This window comes from Sturnira hondurensis, unplaced genomic scaffold (genome assembly GCF_014824575.4).
Source record: "Sturnira hondurensis isolate 20B ecotype Veracruz unplaced genomic scaffold, ASM1482457v3 Scaffold0007406, whole genome shotgun sequence".
NCBI classification, from domain to species: Eukaryota; Metazoa; Chordata; class Mammalia; order Chiroptera; family Phyllostomidae; genus Sturnira; species Sturnira hondurensis.
This window is the reverse complement of record NW_028080037.1, coordinates 13,835,547-13,853,256: the sequence shown is the minus strand read 5'-3', so window position 1 is coordinate 13,853,256 and position 17,710 is coordinate 13,835,547. Positions and strand designations below refer to the sequence as shown.

General features: G+C 51.6%; 1 protein-coding gene across 3 annotated transcripts in view; it reads left to right on the top strand.

The window, feature by feature from the left end:
* The first annotated feature begins 4,373 nt into the window (after nucleotides 1-4,373).
* Nucleotides 4,374-17,710, top strand: part of TPST2 (tyrosylprotein sulfotransferase 2) — a 42,787-nt gene continuing 29,450 nt past the window's right edge. Inside the window, exon 1 of one of the 3 annotated variants that reach the window (XM_037052391.1) lies at nucleotides 4,374-4,470. Coding sequence is in view for 1 of the 3 variants with exons in the window: in XM_037052389.1 (XP_036908284.1) it covers nucleotides 12,904-12,929 (26 nt within the window). In the remaining 2 variants the exon portion in view is untranslated. Of the gene's footprint in view, nucleotides 4,471-12,833; nucleotides 12,930-17,710 lie in introns of those variants that run through there. The other 2 variants (XM_037052390.1, XM_037052389.1) reach the window with 2 other exon arrangements.

Here is a 17,710-nt window from a genome sequence, read left to right as displayed (position 1 = left end):
AAAGAAGTTGGACCCAAGAAGGAACACACCAAGGCACATCATAATTACATTAGCCAAGACTAAAATGAAGGAGAGAATCCTAGAAGCAGCAAGGGATAAGGGGACAGTCACCTACAAAGGAGTACCCATCAGACTGTCAGCGGATTTCTCAAAAGAGACCTTACAGGCAAGAAGGGGCTGGAAAGAAGTATTCCAAGTCATGAAATCCAAAGACCTACAGCCAAGATTGCTTTATCCAGCAAAACTTTCATTTAGAATGGAAGGACAGATAAAGTGCTTCTCAGATAAGGTCAAGTTCAAGGAGTTCATCATCACCAAGCCCTTATTATATGAAATGCTAAAGGGACTTATATAAGAAAAAGAAGATGAAAAATATGAACAGTGAAAGGACAGCAAACTCACAGTTATTAACAACCACACCTAAAACAAAAGCAAACCAAGAGGACAGCTAGATCAGGAGTGGAACCATAGAAATGAAGAACACATGGAGGGTTAGCAACAGGGGAGTAAGAGGAGGAGAAGGAGGGAGAAGGTACAGAAAATAGCATAGACAGTAGGTAGAAAATAGATAGGGGGAGGGCAAGAATAATAGGGGAAATACAGAATCTAAAGAACTTGAGACAGGTGGTTACAAACTAAGGGGGGGAGAATGGTGGGGGAGGGAGTGTGTGGGTGGAGGGGAATGAAGGGGGGGAATAGAACAACTATAATGGTATAATCAATAAAATATATTAAAAAATTAAAAAATAAAGATTTTATTTATTTATCTTTAGAGAGAGGGGAAGGGGAGGGAAAGAGAGGAAGCGAAACATCACCTGGTTGCCTGTCACATGCACCCCATGGGAGACTGGCCTGCAACCCAGGCCTGTGCCCTGACTGGGAATGGAATCAGCAGCCCTCCCTTTGCAGGACAACACGCTCACCCCGCTGAGCCATGCTGGCCAGGGCCATTCTTCCCGCTCTGAACCAATATTGACTTACCACCTCCCAAGTGCCAGGTTTGTGTAGGTGCTGGGCGTACAGGTTGGGGGAAAAGAAAGTAGAGGCCCCGCCCAGCTGTTTACAGAGGGGGGGGAGCAGACAAGAATGAGCTCTTTCATCTGCCTTCAAAGTCACATCCAATTCCAGTGTCTGTCCCATCAGAAAGCTCTGGGGGCACTGTTCAGTTTCCTCAGGGCAGCCAGCTTGAGGCCTGAATGGGTTTGCTGCCTTGCGGGGCTGAAAGGATAAGGCCCAACCTAAGAACCAGGAGATCCTTCTGATCCCCTTCCTTAGCCCTGCAAAAGATCCGCCAACTCTGTCTTCCAAACGGCTCTGGAGCCGGATGCTCTCTCTCTGGGCAGGCCAGCCTTCCCTGGAGTATTTCAACAGCCTCGGAAGCAGTCTCCCTGCCTGTCCTCCACCACGCAGCAGCCAACAGGATCTTCGTAGGAAGCAAAGCTAACCACATCTTCTCCCTGTTGAACACCTTCCATCCGTCCATGGCTGCACGATGAAGCCCTGATTCCTCCCCAGAGCCCAGGAAGCCCTGCAGCATCCAACCCCTGCAGACCGCTCTCACATCCTCTCATCCCTCCCCCCACATCCTGACTACTCTTTAATTTATGCAAGTCCCCGCAACAAAGGGCCTTCCTGCTGATACTTTGCACCTCTGGGTGCCTGTCACTGCTGTACTGTTCTGTGAAGCCTCATCTATGTTTCAGGCCTCAGTGTGAGGCACGGTATAACCCCCTGGCCCTGGGTCTCCCTTCCTGGACCAGGCTAACCCTCTCTGTTCCCAACTCCCCAGTGCTTGATGGAGGGTCCAGCTTCCCCCACTTGGACATAGGGCCCTAGTCCTCCTGTTGTTACCGAACAGGGGGTCCAGGGGGGGGGGCAATGCTTGGCCCACTGAAGGATGCAAAAAAACTGCTACAGAAAACAGGGGCCCCTCCCAAGGACGGTATACTAATATCTACTGGGCTCTTCTGTCGGCCACCAGTTGGAAAGACATCTCTCAATGCCAGAGATTTGTGAAAAGGAAACAAAATGTTTATTTAATGCTATTCAGGCCTAATGCCTTCCTTAAAATATTAAAGTCTTTAAGGGTATACACCTACACACACACACAGACACACACAGCGCTCCCTTCTCCCACTGTCCCAACTCAGGGTACCATAAATCAGGAAAAGAGCGCACGTCCGTTTTTCAGGTCGCTGGCACGTGAGCTGTGTCGCCTGCCTGTCCAGGCAGGATCTCCAGTTAATCCAAAGTCATGCAGCACCTTTCACTGGCAAGAGTTCTTTGTACCAAGTTCCAGTCAAAGTCTCTCCTGCTTTCCAGGCCACTCGGCCAAAGGGAGCTCCCCAAAGCTGCATGGGCCTCTTCTACCAAAGCTGCAGGGGTCTGCACTCCACCAAAAGCGCGTGTCTTTCTTCTTCACCTGGCTGCAGGGATCTCCATTCTGGCAAAGCTGTGTGGTTTTCCCTTTCACCTGGCCAAAAGGAGGTCTTAACTCTGTTGAAACGGCTTGGATCTCTCTCCTAATGGCTACAGGGGTCTACATCTTTCCAAGACAGCGTGGCTCTCCCCTTCACCTGGCCAAGAGGGGGTCCTCAACTCTGCTAAAGCCACATGGCTCTCTCCCAGGCACTGTCTCAGACGATCAGCCCCCAGTTACCTCCTGGGTCCCAGCCATTCACTTCTCCCTGGCCCAAAACTTGGCCACAGCTATTTAACATATCTATGAAACCAGTTAAAGGTTAGAGATATGTTAAATGACTATCGCAGAGGTTAGCTGCAAAACTGTTGCTCTGCAAAACAGCTCTCAATGGCCCTGCTCCATTTGTCCCTTCCCCCAACTGACACCTGGGGGGGGGGGTGAGGACACCTTAATATTTCTTCCAATATTCCTATACACTGAGTTCTGGACACCATTCCACATCTTTTTTGTGTGTGTGTCCCCCTCCCCCCCCCNCGCCCCCCCCCCCCCCCCCCCCCCCCGGCTGCACCCTGTATCACTGTTACCTACTGACTCCCAGTGCCCAGCACAGGGTACCCAGGAAATGCCTTCCTCAGGCCTCTTCCCCTTGATCTCTATTTCTCCGCCCACAAAGGAACGTTATGAAACACCCGCAGGGCTACAAGGCAGCTAGTCATACAAAACCTCTAATACGTGCACCATCAACACTAGATGATAATTGGTCTATTGATTCCAGACCATTAACAGCCAGCTGCATGAAGGCAGGGGATTCTGTTTTGTCAGTTCCAGCACTTTCTGCGTGGCGGGCTCCATTTATTGGACATCTGAATAAATCAATGTATGAGCTACGGAGGAACTCATAGCTGCCCATGGACGATCCCTTAATATCTGTATGCCTTGATTTCCTTAGCTGTAAGTTGGGATGATGATGGACCCAACACAAGACTATCAAAGCTTTAAATGTATACAGTATTTAAAGCAATGCCTGGAACTTAGCAGGTGATTTTTATATAGATATAAAATGCTTGTTGTTCTGGTTGTAACCATTACTAATATTTATTTTAAATAGGTAACAGTAAAAATAAAAAATTCCAACAGAACAAACAACACAGGTTTTCTGTGCGAAGTAAGCCGCATCCCTTCCTCTCCTTCCTTCAGGTATTCAGTGCATATGCATTTATGCATACATAGATCTATTATATGCCATTTTATAGAAAGAGAAACTGAGGCACAGAGACATTAAATATGGTAGGCAGAGCTGAGCTCTACCAGCCTGAAGTTTTCTTTTATTCATGTATAGCAGGGTTTCTCAAACTCAGAACAATCTACCTTTCAGGTTGGACGGGGAAAGGGGGCTGTCCTGTTCATCGCAGCCTCTACCCACTAGATGACACCATGACAAGCCTCCCCCTGCCCCCAATTATGACAACCCAAAATGTCTTCAGACATTGCCAAGTGTCCCTGTAGGAAAAGGGGCAGGGCAACATCATCTCCTTCTTGAGAACCTCTCATATATTTATATTTTTAAAAAGAGGGAGGGAATATTCATATATATATATTTTTTTTCTTTATTTTATACTAACAGTAGCGTAAATGCACCCTGCTCAGGTTTTAGTCTAGTTTTCTAGTCTAGCTCTAGAATGACACTTCTTGGCGCTCATTCTGCTTCTTGCTTATAGACAGAAGGGAACGTCTCTTGAACAGAGCTGCCTCGGGAGTAAAAAACGGTGAGCGCAGAAGCAGGGAGAGAGCCAGCAGTCAGACCAAGGCTTCCGGGGTTGGGGTCACCTCCCAGGGCCCCTCCCTATCGCGTAGCCTGGAGGCGGGCTGGCAGGGGTGGGGGGTGGGGGGGAGTCATGGGCGTGGCTTCCCCGGACCCGCCCAGCGTGACGTCACGGCGCCGTTGCCCCGCCCCCGCGCGGGTGCCTCCCTGCCTACCCCGGCCCAGGCGGCCGGCGAGCCGGGAGTAGCTCGCTGGTCGCATGGGCCGCTAGATGTACCACCGCACGGTAGGTGGCCCTGGGGCGGCGCGGGGAGCCTTGGCAGCAGCCACCGGCAGGGGGCCGTCCGCGTGTCGGCCTCGGGCCCTGGGGAGCCCTCGGCCCTCGCGGTGTCTCCCGGGCCCGGCACGGCTGCCGGGGCTCCGGGGCTGGGTGCAGGCAGGAAGGCAGCGCGGGCGCTTGGTTCGGAGATCCCCACCCGCAGGCGCTCCTAGTGCTTTCCGCGTGGTGCGGCAGAGACCCAGTCCAATTCCCATGCGTCCCGCTTTGTACTCTGCACCCGAGGCGTTGTGTGTGTGTGTGTGTGTGTGTGTGTGTGTGTGTGTGGCGGGGGGCGGGGAGTTGGGGAAGCGCGGCGTGTCACCGCCATCCGAGTCTTGGGACCTTTCCCCGGCTGCGGGCACCCCCAGGCGGGCTCCAGGACGGACGGGGGGCGCGTGCAAGTTAACTTGCAGCCGTCGTGGAGTTACGAGGCGTTTCAAAAGTGGGGGCATTGGGAGGTGGCTATCGCTTGCTGGGGACGGGCGCGCCGAGAACCTGGGGTAAGGGAGACCCTCATGAACTTGGGAGTCACGCGAGAGAAGTGAGGGGAATTTTGGCCAGAGAATCCCGACTCCTGGCAACCTCCTCCTATCAGGATGAGCTGAACGGAAGGTGCCTCATAAAACCTGGACTAGGAGCGTCACCAAGGCTGGGCACGCCTGACCCGGCAGTCTATTATTGTGTGGGAAAACACGCAAAGGTCCGTGCCCTTTGGAGGAAGAGTGAGAACCACTTGATTCAGCAGGCCTTAGAAAGCACTGTGCCTATCGCCCTGCCCCTTCGGCTTTTACAGATGGGGAAACTGAGGCTCGGATAGGTCACCTGTCCGTGGCCCAAGGTCCTACAGCTAGGATGTGGCAGAGCTTAAACTTACCCTAAGATCTCCTGGGTTTTGGTCCTATAGGGATGTTGGAGACGGGGCTGGCCAAATATACTCATCCTTCGGAAGTCTCCTCTCGGCACCCTGTCCAACAATTCCTCAGGCATTGTTGGGTGCTTCCTGTTTTGAACCCCAAAGAGGTAGCTGGGCCTTGACCTCATGTACCAATTTCCTTGCAGGTCTGTCTCTCACACTGGGCGGTGGGCACCTCTTGCATACTCCATCTCATATCTTTTCATTCCAGCCGGGTCTCCTGGTGGTTAGGCGAAGCATCTGGATTTGGGCAGATTTAGGTATGGCTCACTCTGGTTGAGTAGTGATGTGGCCTGGGTGAGTCATTCTTTCTCACCCAGCCTCAGTTTCCATAACTGTGATATTGGGTTCAGTTGTTAACCATTTTACCCCATCACACCACATATTGTACTTAATGTGTAGGTTTCTATCACCTGAGTTTTGAAAACCTCATGTGATTGGTTTTATAGCAGCTTTATTGAGATATAATTCGTGTACCATACAATTCACCATTTTTAAGTATTCAGTTCAGTAGTTCTTAGGATATTCAGAGTTGTGCAGCCATCAATTAATTCCAGAACATTTCGTCTAATTCTAGAACATTTTCAGCCCCTTAAAAGAAACCTGGAACCGTCAGCAGTCACTTCTCAATCCCTCCTCCCCCATACCCTGGCAACCACTGATACTTCCTGTCTCTATGTCTTGGCCTGTGCTGGGCATTTCCTGGAATCATGCATTGTGTGGCCTTTTGTGACCGGTACATCCATGTGATAGTATCAGTACTTCCTTTTTTTAGTATTTCATTAATTTTTTTGATAGATTTTATTTATATTTAGGGAGAAGGAAAGGGAGGGAGAAAGAGAGGGAGAGAAGTATTCACATGAGAGAGAAAAGAGAAACATTGATCAATTGCCTCTTGTACATGCCCCAAAGGGCTACCGAACCTGCAGCCCAGGCCTGTGCCCTGACCAGGAATTGAACTGGCGACCTTTTGCTTTGTGGGAGGATGCCCAACCAACTGAGCCACACTTGTCAGCACTTCGTTACTTTTTATAGGTGAATAATATTCCATTGTTTGGGTGGACCACAGGTTTCTTTTTTTAAAAAAATTTTTATTCATTTATTTTTAGAGAGAGGGGAAGGGAAGGAGAAAGAGTGGGAGAGAAACATCAATGTGTGGTCGCTTCAAATGCACCCCCTACTGGGGCCCTGGCCCACAACCCAGGCATGTGCACTGACTGGGAATCAAACCAGTGACCCTTTGCTTCGCAGGCTTGCGCTCAATCCACTGAGCTACACCAGCCAGGGCGTGGTTTCTTTTATCGTGTATTAGTCGATGGGCCTTTGGGTTACTTCTGCTTTTTTGCTCTCGTGCATCATGCTGCTATGAACATTCATGTACACTCTGGGAGGGTGCACTCCCCTAGGAGTGGAGTTGCTGGGTCACGTGGTAATTCTTTGTTTTCCGGAGCAGCTGCACCATCGTGCATTCCAAAGCGATGTATGAGGGTTCTGATAATCTTGCATAAATTGGAGTCTTCTCTTAAGTAGTTATAATCTTTAAAATCCCTGGCTCTGATACGCTAAGTTATAGATTATTTTCTCACACGCATGAATTTAAGGGCCTCGTTAGCAGAATAGGGAGTGCCCTCGGGTCACCAGCAACATCTCTGGGACCATCAATCAGGGGAACAGGTCAAGCCTGTCCTTAGCCTGAGGTGCGTGTGCACTTTGTCCTTTCTGTGACAGTGACAAATACTTGCCGAGGGTATTCGCCCAGGCCCTGGGCGGGAGAGGAGGAGGCAGTGAGGAACCCAGGGCCTCACAGCACCCACCCTAGGACCTGCATAGGACCTGTTAGGAACCTGCGGGTGGGGCAAAGGAAAGGTGTAAACTGCTTGAACCTTCACACCCCAGGTTGGTAGAGGGTCGCCTTGAGACCCTTCTCCCAGAAGCCAGGGAGACCCTTGGGTTTCCTAGGCTGCAACCCACGGGGAAAGCCTGTCCCTTGGCTTCCAAAGGGAGTCGGATCCTGCCCCATGCTGGCCCCCCATGCTCATTCTGAAGTTGAACTTTCCTGGTGGCCATCGAGTGCCTTCAGTGAGACACTTGAGACCAGGCCTTCTGGTGTGGCAACTCTATCTAGCGTCTCCTGCTTTTATTCATTTGTGTATACTTTTCCTTCCTTGCCTTTTTAAATCCCAAATCCCTGTGCAGGAAGAATTGGGGAGCCTGGGGAACTGGAAACTGGGTTGAGGAGACTGGGCCTCAGTGTGCCCTGCTGGGGAATGGGCATGCACTGCCAGAAAGGATGCAGGAGGACGAGCAGGGAGGCTGTCACAGGCTGTTGCCGATGTGACTTTATGGATCCATTTGTAGAAAGAGTGGCAGTTTACGTGTGGCCAGGATTGGTGATCTGAGAGCCCAGATGTGGCCTGGTGCCTGGGGTTGGCCATGTGGCATTGTGGAAGCTTGTTTGGGTAGCCACAGCTCCTGGTGTCCCCACTTTCCACCTGTTCTGCTGCCTGCAAGGCCCCTTGCTCTCTCTAAACACATTGGCCCAGTTTGAGGCCTCTCCAGAGAAAGTTCTGGGATGCCCACCCATTGCCACGCCCCTTCTCGGATATCCTTCATCCGGGGGCTGTGGCCTGAGGATTCCTGGGAATGATTCATTCAGAGTGTCCCTACCACTGGGCCAGGCTCCGGAAGTTGCAGGGGAGGACCTTGGAGGGTAGTGCCATGTGCCTGGGGGTGCGCCTGGAGCTGCTGCCTGGGGTGGAGCCTAGTATTGTCCTGTGCTCGGGTGCCAGGCAGCAAGACAGGGTATCCGGCCTTTGCCAAGAGGATTCTCGAGGCAACCAGACGTTTCTCCCAGGCTGCTGTGGCCAGAAGGTGGGCTCAGTGGTCGCCTGCTCAGGGGCTGGGGTCTGCGTTAAAATCCTGCTGCTCCTTTTAGGGTTCGTGTGTCCGGGTCCATTGGCGGCCTTCCCTACGCGTCAGTTTTCTCATCTGCAGCACAGAGGTGTGAATCTGACCCAGTGCCTGGGATTGGGGGACGGGAGGGGAGGGGGGTAGAGAATCTACCCTATCACTGGGCAAAATGTGAGGCCCTGTTCAGACAGGCTCTTTGGACTTTGGAGTGTGTCCCTTTGTGAGCCAGCTGTCAAAAGGTAGTCATTATAAATGCCTTTTATGTACTTTAACTCATTCACTTCTCCCAATAGCCCTATGCGATGAACAGGCTGAGGCACAGAGAGGTGAAGTCATTCGCGCAAAGTCACCCAGCTGGGCAGTGGGAGAGACAGGATTTAAATCCAGAGTCTACACTCTCAACTACCATCTTACCCCGGGTCACTACCCTCTCTTGATGCCCATAGGAAACACTCAGAAGATGTCAGTTATTTTCCCATTGGTATATAGTTATTACTGTGTGTGTTATAACATTGTATGTGACTAATAAANGTAGTCATTATAAATGCCTTTTATGTACTTTAACTCATTCACTTCTCCCAATAGCCCTGTGCGATGAACAGGCTGAGGCACAGAGAGGTGAAGTCATTCGCGCAAAGTCACCCAGCTGGGCAGTGGGAGAGACAGAATTTAAATCCAGAGTCTACACTCTCAACTACCATCTTACCCCGGGTCACTACCCTCTCTTGATGCCCATAGGAAACACTCAGAAGATGTCAGTTATTTTCCCATTGGTATATAGTTATTACTGTGTGTTATAACATTGTATGTGACTAATAAATGTCCATCCCTGTCCCTTTGTCCACACTCTTTCCTGGGTGAACAGAGCAAGCAGGGTCTCAGCTTGTGAAGTCGAGATTTCTACCTCTCACTTCCCCCACTCCTTCCCCCTCCCCCACTCCCTCCCCCTTCCCACACTCCCATGCACAGTTGGGGGTGAGCGAGAGCTTGGGGGCCTTGAAGTCTCAGTGCTCCTCCAAAAACACTGGGTCCCATTGGGCAAGTGCTTGCCCTCTTCGAGACTCTGTTTCTCCCCGTGAAATGGGTGCGTTGGGCTGGAAAAGAAGCTGCCAGTCACTGGTTTCGACTCCCAGGGTGGTTTTTCTTTGGCACCTGTGGTGTTTCATTTTAAATTGAGCCAACAGTCAAATATTTTTGAGAGAGTAACTCCAATTTCTCGCTTCTCTTGGAAACTCAGGAGCTTGGGCCAAATTGGAGCGGCCTGAAGCTGCTGCTCAGACGGACCCTGGGCTCTCCTGGGCACCACTCCCCACCATCATGTGGGTGCCCTGGTCCCAAGGGCCCTCTGTCAGGGCCCCGAAGACACCATGGATCTGTCCGGGTGTCACTTGAACAAACACTTGCATTGCTTTAGGAGCACTTTTCTCTTTAACCACCGCTTTCTTTGCTTCCTAAGAGTCCTTCCAGCCCTGTGTTTCTAGGGCATCAGAGGCTCCTTGAGGGCTCCTGCTGCCTTTTCTGCCACTAAAAACCTTCAAGGCTTTCTTTTTTTTTTTTTTTAATTTATTTAATTATTTTTCAAGTACAGTTTTTTTGTCTATTACTCCCATCCCATCCCACCCGGTCAAGGCTTTCAATGCACCGGAATCTTGTCCCCGTTCCACGCTCCCTGGATGAGGAGCCCCTGTCTCTGGTCCCCAAGGTCCCTCCTTCCCTGGTTCAGGCCCCGCAACTAACCCGCAGGGAGATGTCCAGGGCCAGCCTCAGTCTGTCTGCTGTGAGCGCTGGCGAGCGTGCGCCTGTGTCCCCACCCATCTGTGCCATCTCATAGCTGCCGGGGCCCGTCTCACACTCTTGCTCTGTCCTCACAAGGTACTTGGGAGGCCACCCCGTTTTCAGAAACTGAACCTCAGAGACACTTCCTCAAGGTCACGTAGGCCCAACAGGACAGCACCAGGATTTAAACCCAGGGCCCCACACCTCCAGAGGCTACCCACTGCAGTATCCGTCTGTCCCATCATCGCAGGGACATCTGCAGAGTGACACCCTCCTCTAGCCTCTGCAGTCACTGTGTCCCCAGTGGCCAGCACTGGGCCTGGTTCATACCATGCAATCTGTACCTACTTGATGAATGGGGACACGTGGACTTCAGGAGTTAAGAGGCCGCCCGGTCTCAGTTTTCCTGGAATTTACCCTCTGGTGGAAGCGTCAGATAAGAAAAGCCATCCACATCTCTGACCTGAGGTGCTGAGCTAGGAGGCCGGGCACAGCGTCTCTCAAACTTGAATGCTCACACAAGCCCCCTGGGAACCCCGTTCAAGTGCAGACTCGGATTCAGCAGGTTTGGGGCTGTGCCTCTAACCAGCTCCCTCTGAATGCAGTGCCCTGCTCTAAAGCCCACACTTGGAGCTGTGAGTGCAGAGGTGAGAGGTCAGAGGTCAGCAGTGGGCCACATTCGGCCCGCTGCCTATTCGTATAAATAACATTCTGCTGGGACACAGCCATGCTTGTTCATTTACACTTTGGTCACTTTTTACGCTGCTGCTGTCTGCAGCAGAGCCGAGTAGTTCCAACAGAGGCCATATGGTCCACAAAACTGAAACTTATCAGGTCCTTTACAGAAAGTCTAGCAATCCCTGATATAATCAGTCCTTGGGTGCCTGCGCGTTATGTTTTGTGGTTTGGTGAATGTAAGGTGGCGATAGTAATGGCTGTAGTTAAGTGAGTGTCTACTGTATACTTGACTTAACCCTGTCGTAGGTAACACTCTTGTCTCTGGTCTGTAGATGAGAAAACTGAGGCTCCCGGGGGCCAGGCCACCGGTGCAGAGTCTGGGGACTGGGGAGTGGGTGAGGCCCGTGGGGCCTAGTTGTCTCATTTTCGTCTTACAGGAGCTTCTGCCTGGAACCTTTTCACAGAGCACAGAGAGGGTTTTGTTTGGATTTCAGCCCGTCCAAGGGCGGTAGGGTGCATTCTCTTCTTTATTTGTCTCTTTTCCCATTTAGTCAGCTGGGTAACCCATGCTGGGAGTTGGCACCCTGCTGAGTCCCGAGAAGGTGTGGGCAATTCACACCTCTACATATTCCAGAGAGGTCACACAGGGTGCTCTGCACTTTGGGAGACACTGGTACAGGGGTGGCAGATAGTCAGGGAAGGCTTCCTGGAGGAGGGGGTATATATTGTGTCAGTAGAATTTAGCTGGGGAGAGGAGGGCAGGAAAGGTTTTCTAGGGGATGGGAACCACAGGCACAAGTTTCGAGATGGGAGATGCTGTGGCCTTGGTAGGTTTGGTTTATGGCTTAGAGATTTGAATAGGTTTGTGTGTGTGTTGGGTCTGGGTGGGGGTGGGGGTTAGAATTGGAGGTCAGCAAGAGTCGAGTCACAACACAGCCTCACGTGCCACACTGGAGAATTTCATCCTGGAGAATGAGTTTTCCTCTCCAGGTCCCCTGTACTCTCTGGTGACATCCAGGAGAAAGCCTCTAGTTGGTGCTAACTTAATGCTTCTCTCTAGACTTCCATCATTTAATAAGGACAGACTCCTGCCGGGCTCCCCTGGGCCCCTCGGGCAGGTGGCAGCCTCCAGCTAGGAGGCCTCAGGATTGCTTTCTTTGCATGTATTTTTGTTACTTTTTAATTATGGCATGTTTTTAAATTTAAGCCAGTGGGTTATAGTTTGCTTTGAAAATATTGAATCTGTTTAACAAAAATATTAAGCGAGAGTAAAGGAGTTCCTGAATGTAGCCAATATCAGGAAGGTGGTCCTCAGCAGGTGGGAATTTGGGGAGCCTGGTGACAAGAGGTGGGAGGCTTGGAAGGGGCCGGTCCAGCAGTGACCTTGCACTTCATGTTCTCCTTCCCCGAAGCTTCAGGAGCCTTGACTGGACGGCTGGGGATGACTCTGTTAGCTGTGGTGGGTGCCGTGTGGTTGAAGCTGAGGCCCCTGTTCCAGGCTGTTTCTGCTCTGCCTGTTTCCCTTTCAGTCTCTATTTTTGTCTTTCCTTATCTCCTTCTCATCCTTATCTCCCTCTGTTCAGGTCTCTTCCCCTGACTCTGTCTGTCTCCCCCTATCTCAGTCTCTCATTGTTTCCCTCTCCACCCCATTCCTGGCTCCCGCCCCCCAGTGTCGTCTCCCCCATCTCTGTGGGTGTCTGGCTGGCTCTCTCCATCTCTGTGTATCTGTCCTCTTCCTCCCCCACCTCCTGCACTACTTCCCCTCCCCTCCCCCCTCCTTTCCTTGCGCAGCGCAGCTCTCTTCCTTTCTCTCCGTCCCACTTCCTTTGGCTGTGAGTGACATCCTGCCTCAGGACCGCTGGAACTGTCGCCAACCCTTGGCGTGGGAGATGGTGGTATGCCACTTCCCTGCGAAGAGGCGGAGGCTCAAGGGAGAGCTGGAGCCTGAGAGGGCCACACTGTGTTTCTAAGGTCCTGAATCCCACCCTCCAACCACCCACCGGCCCCTGGCCACGCCTCACCCCACCCCGCCCCTCTGGCTCCAGGGCAATGGGGGAGGGAGAGAAAGAGGAAGCCTGGGTTAGGCTGGATACCATTTTGGGTTTGGTTTGGTTTGGTTTGGGATGCTCAGCAAGGCTCATCACTTGGGGTGAGTAGTTAATTACCTGCCCCTGGGGCGCCTGCATGCGGTTGGTGTGCGCCCCCCNGCCCCCCCCCCCCCCCCCCCCCGCCAGCCCTACGCTATGTTCATTATCAGTTGGCTAAGAGTTTTGGGGAGAACAGCAGATTACAAGTTGAGTCCAGCCTGTTCTTTTCACAGATGGGGAGGGAGGCCTAGGGAGTGCAGGTGACTTGCTCAGGATCACACGTACAGCTTCGGAGTACGGAGGAGTACAGACCGGGTGGGACCCATCCCCTGCTCGCAGTGAAGGGAGAGCTCTCCTGCACTGACCACCTGCTGTGGGTGCCCTGTGGAAACCCTCCCTTAGGAGGTGTGGGACTTGGGTTTGCGGCCCTCCCCCACTTCTGGGGGACTCTGGGCAAGCTGTTCCTCCCCTGAGACCCCGGAGGTCTCTGCACCCTCCAGGTGATAACATGCACCTTGGGGTAACCCTGTGCTTGCTCTTGGGCAGGGGCTGCGGCTGCCCCCGGCTTGGGAACCCCAGTGTCTGCTTCTGTGTTGTCTGGTCTGTCTTGGATCACAGGGATGCTGCTGTATCACAGGGCCTTCAGCAACTTAGCTGAAAAAACCCAAGAGGGGGAAACGGGGCTCCCATCCTCAAAGGATTGTGGGGCGCTCCTTCTCATGTCCCCGGAGCCTGAGATCTGGCCCTGGCCTTCTTCTTCTCCAGCCTCCCCTCCCCTCCCGAGAAGGTGTGCAGGAGTGCAGCACCCTGAGTGAGCGAGCAGTGTTCCCTGGCTCGCCTGTTCACCACAGCTTGCTGCATCCCAGGCCCAGAGCCCCCCATTCGGAAGGCCTGGAAGGGGCCCGAGAGTTTGCCTTTCTAACGGGTTCTCCAGTGCTGCCGGTGCTGCTGCTTTGGAACCCACTTTGAGAACCGCTCTAGTAGGGGCTAATGGCCTGCTAGCCATAAACTGTCTCACTCTCCAGAGAGGTGCTTTTAATATATCCCCATTTCCAGAGGAGACTAACGGGGCACAGAGGAATTGGGCCATTTATCCGGGCAAGTGGGGGAGTGGGACTGGAAACCAGCCCTCCAGCAAGGGGCTGAGGGCTCGTATAGGTGAGTGATGGGAGGTGAGACCGGTGGGGACTTGGGCTGAATGGGTTCTAGGGTTGCCTTGAACCCCAGAGGTCAGGGAGCACGTCCTCTCACCAGAGTCCCTGGGTGGTCCTGCGTGCAGGGCGGTGAGGTTCACGGCACAAATTCTCATCGCGTGGTCTGGAAAACCAGTGTGGCGTGAAGCCCTGCAAGAGTGGGTAGAAGAGGATGGCTGCCCTTCTGGTGGGGTCAGCTGGTGGGCAGCAACTTCCTGGTGGGGCTCAGTTGGGGCAGGAAGTGATGGGCACAGCCGGCCATACCTAAAACCCCCAACTTGCTGATTTCTGAGCAAATAGGTGCATGGTTACCTTCCTGCGTGTAATGGCATTGAAATGGCACAAGGACCCAGGAGGCAGGAGGAGCCTTGGCGTGGGACAAAGATGGGGCCTTTGGAGTCAGACACACTGGAGTGGGAACACCAGCTGGCTCATGCGCGTGCTGTGAGACCTCGGGCTGGTCACTCGTTCTCTCTGGGGGTCCACTTCCTCCCAGGTAAAACAGCCACCGTAATGGTGATCATCTCTTGGGTTGCCATGGAGACTATAGGTAAGTTTGTGTGGTGCTTATGCAGAGAAGTACTCAGTACTTCAGAGCAACAAGGACTGTGTCATTCACCCATTTTCCAGACAAGGAAACTGAGGCTTGGAGCAGTTCAGGGACTCTCACAGAGCGTTTTGCTCCCTGACCTTGTTCTTAGCAATGTCCAGACAAGTGTGCAGATGGAAATACTTTGCAGTGAGGCCCCAGGCTTCCTCATAGCCCCAGGCCATCTTCTTGTAGGACAAGGCCATTCACTCACTTTAAGTCAGGCCCAGAAGACAGTGAACTTGGAGGAGATGCCCCTTCTTCTGCATGGGTTTCTCTGTTGAAGCCTTTGAAATTCTTCCTCTTCTCTCTGTTCTAGAAGCAGGGGACAAGGAGGTGGCTCTCTCAGTCCTGGGCTGCATTTCTCCAAGAGGGAGGCCGAGGGGCAGGTCAGTGCCCTAGGAAACTGGATTCTCTGCTATGTGCTGCCTCAGAACCTGGCCTGCAAATTGTGCTCCTAAAACCCCCACCCAGCCAGCCCTGAGTGCTGCCGCTCGTGGGCTGGGCGTTGTTCCACAAAGGGAACCAGTTCGATTCCCGATCAGGGCATATGCGGGGCTGCGGTTCCGTCCCTGGTTAGGGTGTGTGTGCGAGGCAGCCGATCGATGTTTCTCTGTCTTTCTCCCTTCTTTCCCCTTTCTCTAAAAATAAATAAAATCTTAAAAAAAAATCTACCTGCCATAAATGCCCTAAAGATCACCAGGATATAAGCCTCATGCTTCTTGCATGAACCATAAAAGCAGGTTTCCGCCATCTTATCTGGGAACATCACATCCAGGGACATTACATCAGCAAGTACTTACGCTTGCTCGCTTTGTTCTTGGTCAAGGTTTTCCACCTTTTGGCTCTCAGCCATCTCAAAACCTCCACAACAAAGTGGTGGAAGGTAATGCAATAAAAAAACCCGAAAACTACAATTAGGGGCAGGGGAAGGGGGAAGTTAGCCAGAACTTCCTCAGCAAAAAAGATCAGAACAGCCCTCTGACCTTTCTGTAAGGATATTCTATAGTCGGCTTCCCCGGTGGGAAACTCAAGTTCATTACCGTGGGAGAGAAGTGAGAGTCGTCAGCTGGCTCCAGCCATCATTCTTTGTTTTCAAATAAAACTTAGGAAATTTATTGCTTAGTTTTGTCAACCTTTTTTTAATTTTTATTTTTTTAAAGACTTTATTTATTTATTTTTAGAGAGGTGGGGGAGGGAGGAAGAAAAAGAGGGAGAGAAACATTGATGTGAAAGATAACATTGATCCATTGCCTCTTGCACTTGTTCGACTGGGGACCGAACCTGCAACCCAGGCATGTACCCTGATGGAGAATTGAACCCATGACCTTTCACCTTATGGATTTGACACCCAGTCAATTGAGCTATACTGGTCAGGACAATTTAAAAAAAAAAAACTCATGTGGGGCCTGGGAGAAGACCACTTGAGTGGTAAGGATTCAGAGGTCAAAAGAGCCTGTTATATGTCTGTATCAGTTGGCTGTTGAGTGGTAGAACCCCAATTTCAAATAACTTAAGGTAGCAAATGGAATTTATTGCCTCAGGTAAATGGAAAATTGCCTTCAGGTACAGCTGTATCCAGGTGCTCTAACATACCAGGGTGCTATCTGTTGCTGTATTAGATGGGCTTTCTTCTGAGATGGCTTTGTTCTCAGGCATTAACTCTTGATGAGGTGCTAGCTCATTGCCCAAGCAGAGCAGGCAGAGAGACAGTTGATGTCTGAGTCTTGTTTTGAGTAAGGGGATCTGGCTTAGAGATGACAAGCTAGGAGTCATTGGCCTTCAGGAAAAGAGGAAAGCCTGGCAGGAGGGAGGGGAGATGGCGGCAGAGACAAGTAGAGCGTGTGGAACTCCTGCTGTCTGGACCAGAGTGGCGTGGCCTAGCCTAAGGAAAAAACCTGAAAATTGTCACGCTCCCAGGGGTGGTGGGAGGGGGGCTGAGGATGACAAGTAGACATCAGCTCCTTGGCCCCTGATCAAAAGCCACTTCAGCCCGGCCACACATTTACTGAGTGTGGGTTTGGGGGTGTACGTGCCAGGAACTGAGGTGTGGGTGGCACGATCGGAGGCTGTGTCTCAATTCACCTTTATGTTCCCAGCGCCCGGCACCAAGCCTGGCCCTGGGAGAGCTCCTGCCAGTGAGTGTCGATTGAATGAATGAATGGAGGCCTGTGTGCTTCTCGCTGCACCGACAGGAAAGGTGTGTGGGTGGAAGGACAGAGGACACCCAGCCAGCAGCATCACTGTTTGCCCAAGTGTGTTTCCTTAAGACTGTGTTTGTGGAAATCTGTTGTACCTAGAGAAGGGTACACGCGTCCTAAGTGAGCAGCTCACTGAATTTCAAAGTGCATCCCAGCACGCCCCGCCAAGATACCTTGTGCCCGCCCCCCAGTCATGCTCCCCACCAAGGGCAACCACCATCCTGAAGTCTCCTACCAGAGATTAATTTGGCCTGCCTATTTACTTCATATGCATAGAAAGTATTTGACATACATAGAAACACACGTTTTCTTTTGTATCAATTTTTTTTTTTTTGCTTAGCATATCTGAGAGATCTATCCATGGTATAGTGTGAAGTTCTGGCTTGTTCTTTCTCCTGGCTGTTTACATTTATTTATTTGTATTTACTCATTTACCCACCCTCTTGTTAATGGGCATTTGAGCAGTTGCCAGTTGGGGGCTACCGCAAGTAGTGCTGCCGGGAACACTTCAGGGCAGGTCACCAGTGAATGGTTAGCTGCATTTTTGATGTGTACTCAGCAGAGGAATTGCTGCTGGGTGGTAGAGCAGGTGAGTGTTTGGCTTTCATCTCTGTTATGCCAAAGAGTGTGTGCCAGTTTAACCTCCTACCAGTGGAGCGTGAAAGTTCGGGCTGCGTCTCATCCTTGATAGCACTTGGTATTTCCTTTTTTTCATTTTTTTAGCCATTCAGATATACAGTGGTCCCATAATGTACTGTTTATTTGCATTTATTTTCCTGGTGGGTGAGATTGAGTACCCATTCATATGCTTGTTGGCTATTTAGATAACCTCTGGTGTGAAGTATCTCTTCAAACTCACC